Raw genomic sequence first — 13,608 nt, 5'->3', positions numbered from 1 at the left:
TTCACGTGGTAAATATTTAATAAGTAATGTTCCTGATATTGTATAATATCAATTGTTTGAAGCAGATAGCTCAAGTGCCAGTTCCAAGCCTTAATTCCCATAGGTGAGACTAAGCAGAGGAGTGTCCCCCTACCAGTTTGTCCATATGGGTAAATGCCCACCTCTATCTATGGAACAGCATTATGTAAAACTACTCAAACACACAGAGGCCTGGCAGACTTTCATTAGGAATTACATAGTGTACCGAGGAGCAATGTCTCTTACAACTGTCGCTACAGTGGGGATCTATTAATCATTATGACCTTCACTTACTGAGACCTTCCATTATCGTAAAAGAACTGGAGCGTCACCCTGCCTGCAACAACGTACCATACAGTAGTGTAGGAACCAACTGTAGGGAGGAGGCTGTTCTTTGGCACAGGAGAAATGAGCAGCACACAAAGACATGGACATAAACCCATTACAGAAGTGTCTCATTTCCATACAGAACGTACTGTGTGTGTACGCCCTCTCCTTCATTTCTCGAAAGTGGAACTGTTTTGACCCAACATGAACTCAATACTCTATTCAGCGCATGCTTGGCATCTTTAAAGCTGATGTACAGCTGAGAGAGTGGCTTAGTGCCATTCCATCAATCACTGGGCTGTCAGGGCACAGGGAAAGTACAGAGTAAACCCTTCATTTACAGTTGAGCAATTTAAATCCAATTCCACCTCCAGTTGTGAGTGTTGGGTTAAAGGATCTATGGCAACTACTGTAGGACGATGTGGATCCAGCCCATCTAAATATGAATCAACATCGATTACCACCAATAGGCCGTCAGGATTCAGACAACATGTTACAGAGCACTGGCATCATCTTCCATTGTTAGATAAGGTGTGGCTAAACCCTTGGGAAGAAGATATAGCACCTTGCATAGAAACAATAGCAGCCTAAACAACAGCAATCCACTGGGTGGACAGAAAATGGTGTGTGTACGTTTGTGCGCGTGCGTTTGGGGTGGAGGGGGACTGTTCATTGACTTAAACGCTTTTCACTACACCCATGAGGCCACGTTGACTTTTGTTTGAAAAAGGTACAATCAGATTAAAAAAATTAAATCCCTACAGAGTTACATACATTACACTGTTTTCTGTCAAGGCAATGTCTGGATGGCTATGTGAGCAATATCTTTCACTTCAGAAAAATGTTACAGATCACTACTTTAAAATCACTATCTTTAAAAATAGAGATCTGTGCAGAGGGCACATAGTAGTCATTATGACTGTTTGAAACGTCGATATCTGCATTGGACATTCAATTAAAGTGCGGTTGAAAGTAATTGACCTGTAGAGGGAGATGTGATGTTTCATACCCCTTGTTCTATATTCATCATCAGTAGTAAAACTATTCAAGGTTGAGAAGAAAGTCTATTCAGACATTCACTCTGACATATAATAGACCATATGTTAGGCTATGCCACCAGGAGGTTATTTGCAGTCACGTTAGTCAAAGGATGCTAGAACCTTCCGGCCTTTCAGGGGTTGAGGGGGTCGGAAGTTGTTCTCCATGCGTTTCCTGCCCTCTTCCTCCTCTCCGTTGAAGAGCAGCATCCTGAACTTTCCCATCTGTGGAGAGATGTTTGGAAACAGACAGAAACACCTTATAGTCCCTGGCTGCCGTGTCTGAGGGAGGAAAAACACAATAGCCTCTTAAGTAAGAAAGACTTTTCCCTGCTGAGTATCTCCAAAGAATTTCACAATTAAAAAAGGCCAAAACGTTTCCATCCATGACGTTAATCAGCTCCCAGGGATCAAAGGATTGTGCCCTGGAGTCCTACACGAAGGGCAGCGAAGGAGCAGGGAGGGAGCAGGCTCCCAGGCTCCCAGGCCCAGCACAGTCAGCCAGGCCAGGAACAGAAGTATGCAGACAGCATGCCGATGGGCCAAAGGTGACATTAATTACGTTTCCCAGTGCCATCGCAAAAAGGCTGAGAACACAAAACAGGGCCAGCTCAGGAGGGGTCCTGGAAGGCATGCAGTCACCTCCCTGGTAAACAGCCTGTTATAATGGCAGTGGTGTAAAGTACCAATGTAGAAATACTTTAAAGTACTACTAAAGTAGTTTTGGGGGGTATCTGTACTTTACTATTTATATTTTTGACAACTTTTACTTCACTACATTTATAAAGGAAATCATGTATTTTTTACCCAAAAGTAACCGATGCTTAGCAGGACAGGAAAATAGTCAAATTCACACACTTCTCAACAGAACATCCCTGGTCATCCATACTGCCACGCATGCTTCGTTTGTAAATCATGTCTGAATGTTGGAGTGTGGAGTGTTTTCGTAAATTTTTAAAACGAGAAAATGGTACCACCTGGTCTGCTTAATATAAGGATTTTTTTTGTATTTATACTTTTACTTTCGATACGCAAGTATATTTTAAACCAAATACTTTTACACTTTTACTGAAGTAGTATTTTACTGGGTGACTGACTTTTACTTGAATCATTTTCTATTAAGGTATCTTTACTTTTACTCAAGTATGACAGTTGGGTACTTTTCCCACCCCTGTATAATGGAGCAGAGCTGAGCATGCACCCCGACGTCAAACAGTCCACTTCTCCACATCCATAACACAAGATCCCTAAAGCTGTAGCCTGCTTTCTTGATGATAAAAAAAACAAACAAGAAAAGACGAGATTTAAATGAGATAATCTCTCAGATTTAATAAATGGGTCTTCGATTAACCATTTAGCTATAGAAGACTGTGGTTTGAATTAATTAGAACTACTAAGCGTAAAGTAAATATTTTAAATGAATGAAATGGGTCTAATTGCCAATTCCACCATTAGAGTAGACAGACTCACCTCTTTTTTCAAGCTATATAAGCACATGAAAGGGATAATCTAGCCTACAGTAATTCAGAGAACATGCACTGCACAGCTACATAGTAAAGGATATCGATGTGTGCGTGACTGTTGAGAGCCCGGGGGTAATGCCCACTGTTTGAATGGAGCTTAAGCTGTGACACCTGGATCCACAAAGAGGTCTTTCACATCTAGGGTTCCCACTTGGATTTCAGCTGGCCATTGCTGCAGCCCGACTGAGTCCACACACACACACATACACACCTGTGCCTACTCCCCTGGCATCCTCCAATCAAAGCCCTCCGTCTGGAGAAGCCATAGTAACATCATAGACGGTTCAAGGACAAACCCAGCTCACTCACTAATGGTCATAAAGACTTCACATCGATAAGCAACTATATTGATGTTTCAAATCATTAACCATTCACCATGAAAAGAGGAGAGAAATGAATTGGTCTATTGTCAAACAGAAACGGATAAGTAAAAGTATGCCAAGGTTCACTTTGATTGCTCACTTGCAACACTATGGCTACGTTTACACAGGCAGGCCAATTCTGATATTTTCTCACGAATTGGTCTTTTGCGCTATCAGATCTTTTCACACCAAATCTTTTCTAGAGCTGACCTGAAAATATGTGATTGGTCACATATGGGCTGCCTGTGTAAACGCAGCCATAGTGTTGCAAGTGTGCCATCAAAGTGAACCTTGACATACCTTAACTTATCAATTTCAGTGGTTCAGAAGAATAAATTCAACAGACACTCCCACACTTCAAAATAAATCAGTAAAAATCTCAGTGCATTTTTCTTTCTTGAACTTTTCTCTGGTGTTGATGGAGGAAGGGCAGATGAAGGGCAGAACACCCACCATCAGGGCAGACGCCTGTCATTCAAATGGTTCATAATTTACATCATGACAAACGCAGTGGTTCACTGTGGTTTCCCTAGGCAAAGACCCCACATTTCCATAAGCAGAGATATCTCCATATTAGTTAGGCCCAGGTAGCACTGATTCACCCCTACCCAGATGGTGAGGGCTCCCACCTGTTTCTCTGAGACTATGATTGGCTCCTTCAGAACGACCCAGGTGACACTCTCGTGAAGAGGGGGAGTGGTCAGGGAACCCGGGTATGTCCAGAAGTGGAGGCTGTTAGGTAGGAGGCACTTTGGATTGAAACCTTTGAAATCAGCAACGCTTCCCTGGGTGCAAATAGAACAAAGAATAGCATGACAAATATGGATTATGCTACACTTAAGAGGAGTCTTTTATCAGAGTATCAACATTATCAAGCATATCTTTCAAATGCCCTGTTGAATCATTCCAGTCACTCATCAGGTGATTCATTTCTTTTGCATTATGACTTACCTTAAACTTCACCATGTATAAAGCATCTGTTAGCTTGTGTAAACCTCTGTGTTCATCTCCGATCTGTAAATAAAACACATTCCCTTTTTTTTTTATCTCAACCTTCTAACAGTAGCCCAAACATATTGTCATATGAGAAAATACGATGCTTCCCATTAACATTCTAAACATATACACAGTAGATTATACACACATTGCCACAATCATATATTGATATGTTCTTTTGACCATCATGTACTGTATGCATACTCGGAGTGCACAAAACATTAGGAACACCTTCCTAATATTGAGTTGCACCCCCTTTTGCCTCCACTGCCATACCCCATTCAAAGGCACTTAAATATTGTCTTGCCCTTCCACAGTCAATCGCACACACACACAATCCATATCTCAATTGTATCAAGGCTTTAAAATCTTTAACCTGTCTCCTCTCCTTCATCTACACTGATTGAAGTGGATTTAACAAGTGACATCAATAAGGGATCATAGCTTTCACCTGGATTCACCTGGTCAGTCTCATGGAAAGAGCAGGAGTTCCTAATGTTTTCAGTGTCGACATCAATGTGTTATCAATAAGCTATATTTCATAAACACAAATGATATACCTAATATTTAAATACATTTTCGATAAAAGTGCGCGCCACATATTTCCCACATGGTCCTGGTATGATTGAACAATTTGCAACACAAACACGTGTGAAATGTTTGGTCCTCTCTGTTCAGACATAATATCATAACATGTTTTTACATTGTTCCTTCAGTGATTGCTGGTCTTCAGTCTAATTCCTGTTAAACAGCCCTGGTGAAGCAGAAAGAGATTCAATTCCAAAGCAATGTACTGGCTGACAGATGAACAGCTGCTGGCTGGTGCCCGGGGGAGATCCTCTCACCTCTAAAAAGATGCCAAGGACAGCCAGGCCATCGGGGGCTGCCGCTGCCTCCCCAAATGTCTTGTACTTGTCTGCGTTCCAGTGCACCAGATGAAGCTGCATGAGGAAACAGGGAGGAGGGCCAGCAGGGTTAGGGACAAGCCTGAGACAAGCACCCAAATTCAAGGAAACACTGCTTCTTTGTCTCAGGTACTAAACAAACCAGTTACCTAGTATAGAGGTGAACCGAACCACAGAAAGGAAAACTACTTCTTGGCAAATATAGATGCAGATGTACAACACATTCAGAAAGGATTCAGACCCCTTGACTTAATCCACATTTTGTTATGTTACAGCATTACTAAAAAAAAATGTTTTTTTAAATCCTCAATCTACACACAATACCCTATAATGACAAAGCACATTTTTGCAAATGTATTAAAAATCTAAAAACAGAAATACCTTACTTATATAAGTATTCAGACCCTTTGCTAGGAGACTCGAAATTGAGCATCCTGTTTCCATTGATCATCCTTGAGATGTTTCTACAACTTGATTAGAGGCCACCTGTGGTAAATTCAATTGATTGGACATGATTTTAAAAGGCATACCTGTCTATAAGGTCCCACAGTTCACAGTGCATGTCAGAGCAAAAACCAAGCCATGAGGTCAAAGGAATTGTCCGTAGAGCTCTAAGACAGGATTGTGTCGAGGTACAGATCTGGGGAAGGGTACCAAAACATTTATGCAGCATTGAAGGTCCCCAAGAACACAGTGGCCTTCATCATTCTTAAATGGAAGAAGTGTGGAACCACCAAGAGTCTTCCTAGAGCAGGTCACACGGCCAAACTGACCAATCGGGGAAGAAGTGCCTTGGTCAGGGAGGTGACCAAGAACTCGAGATGGGAGAACCTTCCAGAAGTACAACCATCTCTGCAGCACTCCATCAATCAGGCCTTTATGGTAGAGTGGCCAGATGGCAGCCACTCCTCAGTAAAAAGGCACATGACAGCCCGCTTGGAGTTTGCCAAAAAGGCACCTAAAGGACTCTGACCATGAGAAACAACTCTTTGGCCTAAATGCAAAGCCTCACGTCTCACAATCCCTACGGTGAAGCATGGTGGTGGCAGCATCATGCTGTGGGGATGTTTTTCAGCGGTAGGAACTGGGAGACTAGTCAGGATCGAGGGAAAGATGAACGGGGCAAAGTACAGAGAGATCCATGATGAAAACCTGCTCCAGAGTGCTCAGGACCTCAGACTGGGGTGAAGGTTCACCTGCCAACAGGACAACGGCCCTAAGCACACAACCAAGATAACGCAGGAGTGGCTTCAGGACAAGTGAATGTCCTTGAGTGGCCCAGCCAGAGCCCGGACTTGAACCCGATCGCACACCTCGAAAGACCTGAAAACCTGACAGAGCTTGAGAGGATCTGCAGAGAAGAATGGGAGAAACTCTCCAATTACTGGTGTGCCACGCTTGTAGTGTCATACCCAAGAAGACTCAAGGCTGTAATCGCTGCCAAAGGTGCTTCAAAGTACTGAGTAAAGGGTCTGAATACTTATGTAAATTTGATATTTACGTTTTTAAAAATAATGTAATGCAATGTAACAAAATGTGGAAAAAGTCAAGGGGTCTGAATACTTTCCGAATGCACTGTATGTCGGGGAAAATTGGGTTACCTAGGCTCCGTCTGTGTGGTTAGGGGGAAACACTCACCTCTGAAGCGTAGGTCTTCCCTCCGACGGTGTGCTCTGAGCCATGGCTGCCCTTCCCGCCCCAGTGGAAGTGGAACTGTTTCAGCCGGTAGGCGTTGTCAAGGGGGCCTGCCCTGATTACTGTCAGGGCAGAGGACAAGAGACATCAGTCAGCCACTGCCATGCCTCTATGCTCCTATGCCTCGTGTCTAGCATGGTACCACTGCAGAGCACAACACACTAGACAGGCAGGCAAGAACCACCACACACACCAGGCCTGGAAGAGCACCTCAACATGGCAACACCTGCCACTGCTCATTAAATCACTCTCACTAAAGCTGACAGACAGCAGACACTCTGACAGACACATACAGTGCCTTGCCCTACAACCACACGGTTTACTACTCTTCCTAATAACTATCTACCTACAGTACTAGAGAGCATTTGGCTAAACAGGTACTGTATTAACACAACTATATCCTCATGAAGGCCTTTCTTTACCTGACATAAGACAAATGAGAGTACTTTGAGCCTGCGTCCTGATATGCCTAGGATTTGTCCCATCACTAACTGGAGTGGTGCTGGGGATAAGGTCCCTAGGAGAGACAGTGTCTGGGATGGGCTCTGTTAGTGACAGTGTAGGACAGTGTGTCACTTTACTGAAGAGCTCCAGGGAGGCCAGGGCAGTAGGTGACAAATTCTGTCTGATACCACTGGAGCCAAGCACACACACAGTCTACCCATATAAACACACAAGGAGATCTTTATGATGGCAGATGAAGAGAATGCCAGAGAGCGGAGTGTCACAAGCTAGGTTTCCTTCCATCTAATTGGCAACAGATTTTTATGCTAATATTCTAAAATCATTTCCCCACCAAACAGACTTAGTGTTTGTGACATAAAAATGATTTTTGAAGTTAAATTCCCCATGTACCAAATACAAAACTACAAGTTAAATGGGTTTGCATTGCATTTTCCATTCTCCTGATGGTTTTGTCACAAAAGTTGTTGCGTTATATAGCAAAATGTGCCCACTCTGGTCTGGGAATGTGTGCTCTAGCCAACAGCCCACAGACACAGTGCTACCAACATGAGATTATTATGAATAAGAGCGAGATGATTTTTATTTGTCAAAGGGCAGCCAAACGTCGAATCATCATGTCACCAGAATAAGACCCCCAATATTTATTGGAAATGAGCATCAAGCTTAGTGTTGCAAAGGCAACCAGCAAACTACCAGAATGTGTGTATCTTGCAAGGATTTTATGTAATCTATCACAAGACATCTAGTGGCCCTTTTGGGTACTTCAGATTTTTTGAGGTGTCTAATAGTCGCTGGCCCTCTGTGTGGCCTTATCACATGTAAAATAGATGACATAAATAAGATTTAAAAATAAAAACATACAATGACAGCTGTTAAACATTATCCAAAATATAATCTCTCAATTTGGTAAATACCATTGGTGTTTAATACGAGGGTTTCAGCATGAAATATCCGTTATATATAAACTCGGCAAAAAAAGAAACGTCCTCCCACTGTCAACGGTGTTAATTTTCAGAAAACTTAACATGTGTAAATATTTGTATGAACATAAGATTCAACAGACAAACTGAAAAAGTTCCTCAAAATCAAAAGTAACAGCCAGTAGCTGGTGTGGCCACCAGCTGCATTAAGTACTGAAGTGCATCTCCTCCTCATGGACTGCACCAGATTTGCCAGTTCTTGCTGTGAGATGTTACCCCACTCTTCCACCAAGTCACCTGCAAGTTCCCGACATTTTGGGGGGGAGGAATGGCCCTAGCCCTCACCCTCCGTTCCAACAGGTCCCAGACATGCCCAATAGGACTGACATCCGGGCTCTTCGCTGGCCCTGGCAGAACACTAACATTCCTGTCTTGCAGGAAATCACGCACAGAACGAGCCATATGGCTGGTGGCATTGTCATGCTGGAGGGTCATGTCAGCATGAGCCTGCAGGAAGGGTACCACGAGGGAGGAGGATGTCTTCCCTGTAACGCACAGAGTTGAGATTGCCTGCAATGACAAGCTCAGTCCGATGATGCTGTGACACACTGCTCCAGAACATGACGGACCCTCCACCTCAATCGATCCCGCTCCAGAGTACAGGCCTTGGTGTAACGCTCATTCCTTCAATGATAAACGCGAATCCGACCATCACCCCTGGTGAGACAAAACCACGACTCGACGGTGGGTTTGTGCCCATAGGCGACGTTGTTACCGGTGATGTCTGGTGAGGACCTGTTTTACAACAGGCCTACAAGCCCTCAGTTCAGCCTCTCTCAACCTATTGCAGACAGTCTGATCACTGATGGAGGGATTGTGCGTTCCTGGTGTAACTCGGGCAGTTGTTGTTGCCATCCTGTACCTGTCCCGCAGGTGTGATGTTCAGATATACTGATCCTGTGCAGGTGTTGTTACACGTGGTCTGCCACTGCGAGGACGATCAGCCGTCCGTCCTGTCTCCCTGTAGCGCCGTCTTAGGCGGCTCACAATACGGACAATGCAATTTATTACCCTGGCCACATCTGCAGTCCTCATGCCTCCTTGCAGCATGCCTAAGGCACATTCACGCAGATGAGCAGGGACCCTGGGCATCTTTCTTTTGGTGTTTTATAGTAGAAAGGTCAGTAGAACGGCCTCTTTAGTGTCCTAAGTTTTCATAACTGTGAACTTAATTGCCTTCCGTCTGTAAGCTGTTAGTATCTTAACAACCGTTCCAAAGGTGCATGTTCAATAATTGTTTATGGTTCATCGAACAAGCATGGGAAACAGTGTTTAAACCCTTTACAATGAAGATCTGTGATTTGTACATTTGGATTTTTACGAATTATCTTTGAAAGACAGGGTCCTGAAAAAGGGACATTTCTTTTTTTTCTGAGAGAGATATTTATAAATATATACATTTGTTTTTACACACTTATTTTGCTATGTCAGTGTGTATTTGTTGTCATACTGGTGGCAGTTATAAAAATGAAATAAGTAAATTATTGGATGAGTTGGATGATTGTTTTATTATTATTTAGGCTATTTTCTGTTGAACCTTATGGTCCATCTACTAGAAATGCATGGACAATATGGAGACCGATATATATACATTTTTAAAATATTCATGTAAAAGTTACCAAAAGTTACAATAGATTGGCCTATATTTTCTGTTATTTACCAAAATGACCTTCTTGCCCTTTGTGCTGTTGTCTGTGCCCAACATGTACCATGTTGTGTTGCTATCATGTTGTTGTCATGTTGCGTTGTCATGTGTTGCTGCCATGCTGTTGTTGTCTTAGGTCTCTCTTTATGTAGTGTTGTGGTGTCTCTCATCGTGATGTGTGTTTTGTCCTATATTTTTATTTTGTTTTTTAAAATTTCATCAGTAGCCTAATAAACTGCATGCTTTCCTGAGTTGTAGTGGGAGGACCACACAACATAATATCATTGCGTGACTCCAAGTTTGCTTCGATAGGATGGTTTCTAGATCAATATTTGCACAAAAATATTTCCGCCATTTCTCACATAATACATGACCTACAAACAAAGATCACACCATGTCAAATGGACAAATTGTTTGTTGACATTTATAAAATTGTTCCTTCATTTCTGTTTCCATCAGCCCGTTCGGGACTTTTTTAATCATGCGTCAAATAATTCATCCGCATGAAATGGTTGGGTGGATAAGAATGGCACCTTGGTAATGTGTGCTTTAGAGCATGTTCATACGTTTCCTGAGTTAATGATATACTAGGCATGTACACACATGTACAAAAAAGGTACACACACACACCCAGGCGAGAGGACACGACCACAAAAAGGGAAACAGGACAAAATGGGCATGCCTAGGTGATGAAACTTCTAATCAGCTCCTGATGGTGAAAGTATAGGGAAGCCTATCCATCATAAGACCATGTCATGCAGAGTGGAACTTCTTCGTTTTGGTTTCTGTAAATTTGTTTTCATAGTGACCTGCACCTTAGCCAAACAGCCGCACTTTTTTGAGACAGAAAACAAAATCAGTTGTGGCTTGTATTTTCTATTTTGAGGGCCTTTTTCAAATGAAATGGATTTGTCACATGCTTCGTAAACAACTGGTGTGGACTAACAGTGAAATGCTTACTTACGGGCCTTTCCAAACAATGTAGAGAGAAAAAAAAAACAGAACAATAATAAGGGAAAAAAATACACAAGTAACAATAAGTTGGCTATATACACAGGGCACTCGTACCAAGTTGATGTGCAGGGGTACGAAATCACTGAGGTAGAACACCTTTTTGTTAAGATCAAACACCTTTTTGTTGTACAGTAGGTGTTCAGTTACCACTTTTCAAAATACAAGCCCCGACTTATTTGGTTGTCATTCTATTCAGACTGTCGTTTCCCATGACCTTTTCATGCCACAGAAGCAAAGTGTCTCTCCCCATTTCTTATTTGTCTATGTCTTTGTTAACTTCGACTGTCAGTTTAAAAACAGATGTGACACAACCATGAAGATTACCTGATGCGGTCAGATGTCTGCTCTGGCAGACAGACACTCCTACAGTTAAATACTGGCTTCACTATATCCACCAAAACACATCTCACTGAATCATACAGTCCAGTAGGAGTGGCCTTAATGATATACAAATGTAGGTGGTCTATCCATCAACCACATTTTGATGGTGGCTGTGAAGGAGTATGCAAATCATAAACATATTTTGAATGGATAATATTTAACATTTGAGGTTTCCTGGCAGTAAAAGTAAATGCTTTGTCATTTAGGAGATTAGGCTTCCACAATCTACTTCACTGCTCAGAATGGACTAAGGTGGAGAATCTGGTGTCACTGAACTTTAAATTGATCTGCATATGTAGGTAGAATTGATTGGCATAGGTAGGACTGCAGCCACTTAACACGTGTCACATGAGCATGCAAGGGTGGTGGTTATAGCATGATAGTACTACTACACAGTACCCGTAACATAATGGTGTCCCCTTACCAATGCAGTGGTTGTGTTGGCTAATGTCAAAGTCATGAGTGATAAAGGTGCCCAGAAACAACCACCCACCAGAGTGATATACAGTGATAAATACCTCCTGGGCTGGGTGACTTTCACACTCAGTCAAAGTTGAAGGGTCGATGATCGAATCTGAAACAATACTGTATCTCAATATTGCTTGTATTTATGTCCGCATTTTCTCTGTGAGAGAGGATTTCCACTCAGGGATGATTATATGGTCTACAAAGGATCTCTTCATCCTCTGTTGCTGTTACCTGTTTTGTCGTCGGTGTCATCAAACTCTACGGTCACAGAGTGGCCGTTGTTGCAGATGTTGATTGAGTTGCAGTGGTCGTAGGAGATGAATATGGGAGGCAGGCTGGCATCGTATACAGTGTCCTCTGGAACTATGTCTATGGGAGACTGGCGATTGCCCTGGGCGATGGGGTAGTCTTTGTGCCATGCATCTGGACCTTAGAAACAAAGATGGTCAGAGCTGGACATGACATTATATAAAGAAAGGAGATAAGATCCATTAATTCACCATTTTATAAAAACTGAAGAAAGACATGACATTCTCAATTTCACACCAGGACATAACATTTTAGGTTGCTGCATCAATCAACATACTGATCATAGGCCTCAATACCTTAACAAGACTGATAGACTCCTAGAACTCAAAGACTTGCTAAAACCTGCTTGTTGAATAGATGGCTAAATAAGGTGGCATGCAGGTTAAGTATAATTGGACTAATCTCGTATTAACAGTTACTGTTTCTCTCAAGGTTAGCACTATTGTCTGAGAATGTCAATGCGAGATCCCCACCCAGAACGCAGCAAACCAGAATAAATACATATATTTTTTAAATGAGCCAATCAGTCACCTGTCGATTCTTAATAAAAGGTCCGATGCAGACATAGTTCAAAACATGGATTTGATTATAGACTATTGCCAATAGAAACGTATTTAATCAAATATGCATGTCTTACAGAGACAAATGCAGTCTTTCCCGAATGCCTGTCACTCGCAGCGCACGAGCGTCCCCAAACAAGGTCAACGCTGCGATACGGTGTGTTCTACAGTAGCTTACATAGTGATGCTCTCCCAGGTTGGTAGGTTTACTTACCATCCTGCTCTCCGTATCCCCAGTGATGCCCTGTCATTGCGAGGATTCCGCTTAGATTCACCTTATCTATATGCTGACTGACTCTCGACTCACAGCCCAGACGGTACGAAATGATGGGATAAATGGCGTGCCGAAAATGAAGTGCTGGTGTGTGAGCAGTGTTGATGAAGACTGGGAGTGGAGGTTGGGAAGGATGATCAGGTGGCGACGAATGGCAATCGTAATGATACTTTCTTGCCACGCCCCCTTTTCAATTACCTCGCTTGATTTCTGTTTATTGTACTTCAAAACATCTAAAGAAAGACCCCTCATTTATGATAATTAGACCTATTACAGCAGCCAATTAAGATACACTTTCCTCTGAGCTAACGAAATAACATGTATCACAACATGTTTTTAATGATAATGCATATTTTTTAATGATAATGCATATTTCAATGGGTATAGTGTTGTTTTGCTTTTCCAGCTTAAACCCATAACTAATATTTATGATTATATAACCAATATTTAAAAAGTCGCATCTAAAAGAACACATCATATCTTACTATAATATGTCATTCAAAATTCAAATTCCTTGATTAGTCTGAACGGGTGATGCAACTGTGGCAGAATTAATGAATTACATTTTGCGCAAGTTTGAATCGATTGAATGTTCACTACTACTCCCTCTGGTGGTCAACTGTAGTTAAATCGAAAGTGCAGCTTTGAA

At 42.2% G+C, this 13,608-nt stretch overlaps 1 protein-coding gene across 1 annotated transcript; it reads right to left on the bottom strand.

Moving 5' to 3' along the window:
- On the bottom strand, positions 1-13,077 carry LOC115112146 (carbonic anhydrase 7-like). Its single transcript, XM_029638977.2, has 7 exons — positions 12,900-13,077; positions 12,048-12,245; positions 6,807-6,925; positions 5,109-5,204; positions 4,219-4,281; positions 3,897-4,052; positions 1-1,607 (listed from the first exon to the last, which is right to left on the bottom strand). The coding sequence occupies exons 1-7, from the start codon at positions 12,934-12,936 to the stop codon at positions 1,485-1,487; spliced, it is 792 nt and encodes a 263-aa protein (XP_029494837.1). The 5' UTR covers positions 12,937-13,077; the 3' UTR covers positions 1-1,484.
- Positions 13,078-13,608: the final 531 nt, after the last annotated feature.

Source organism: Oncorhynchus nerka, linkage group LG27, assembly GCF_034236695.1.
Source record: "Oncorhynchus nerka isolate Pitt River linkage group LG27, Oner_Uvic_2.0, whole genome shotgun sequence".
Classification (NCBI taxonomy): domain Eukaryota; kingdom Metazoa; phylum Chordata; class Actinopteri; order Salmoniformes; family Salmonidae; genus Oncorhynchus; species Oncorhynchus nerka.
This window is presented reverse-complemented; position numbering and strand designations above follow the sequence as displayed.

Bases quoted from the DNA above. Each gene is read 5' to 3' on its own strand.
- LOC115112146 (XM_029638977.2), bottom strand. From the start codon at position 12,936: ATGACAGGGCATCACTGGGGATACGGAGAGCAGGATG. The intron at 6,926-12,047 runs GTAACAGCAACA...CTGCCCTGACAG, and splicing joins TGACACCGACGACAAAACAG to TAATCAGGGCAGGCCCCCTT. The intron at 4,053-4,218 runs GTAAGTCATAAT...ATTTGCACCCAG, and splicing joins TATACATGGTGAAGTTTAAG to GGAAGCGTTGCTGATTTCAA.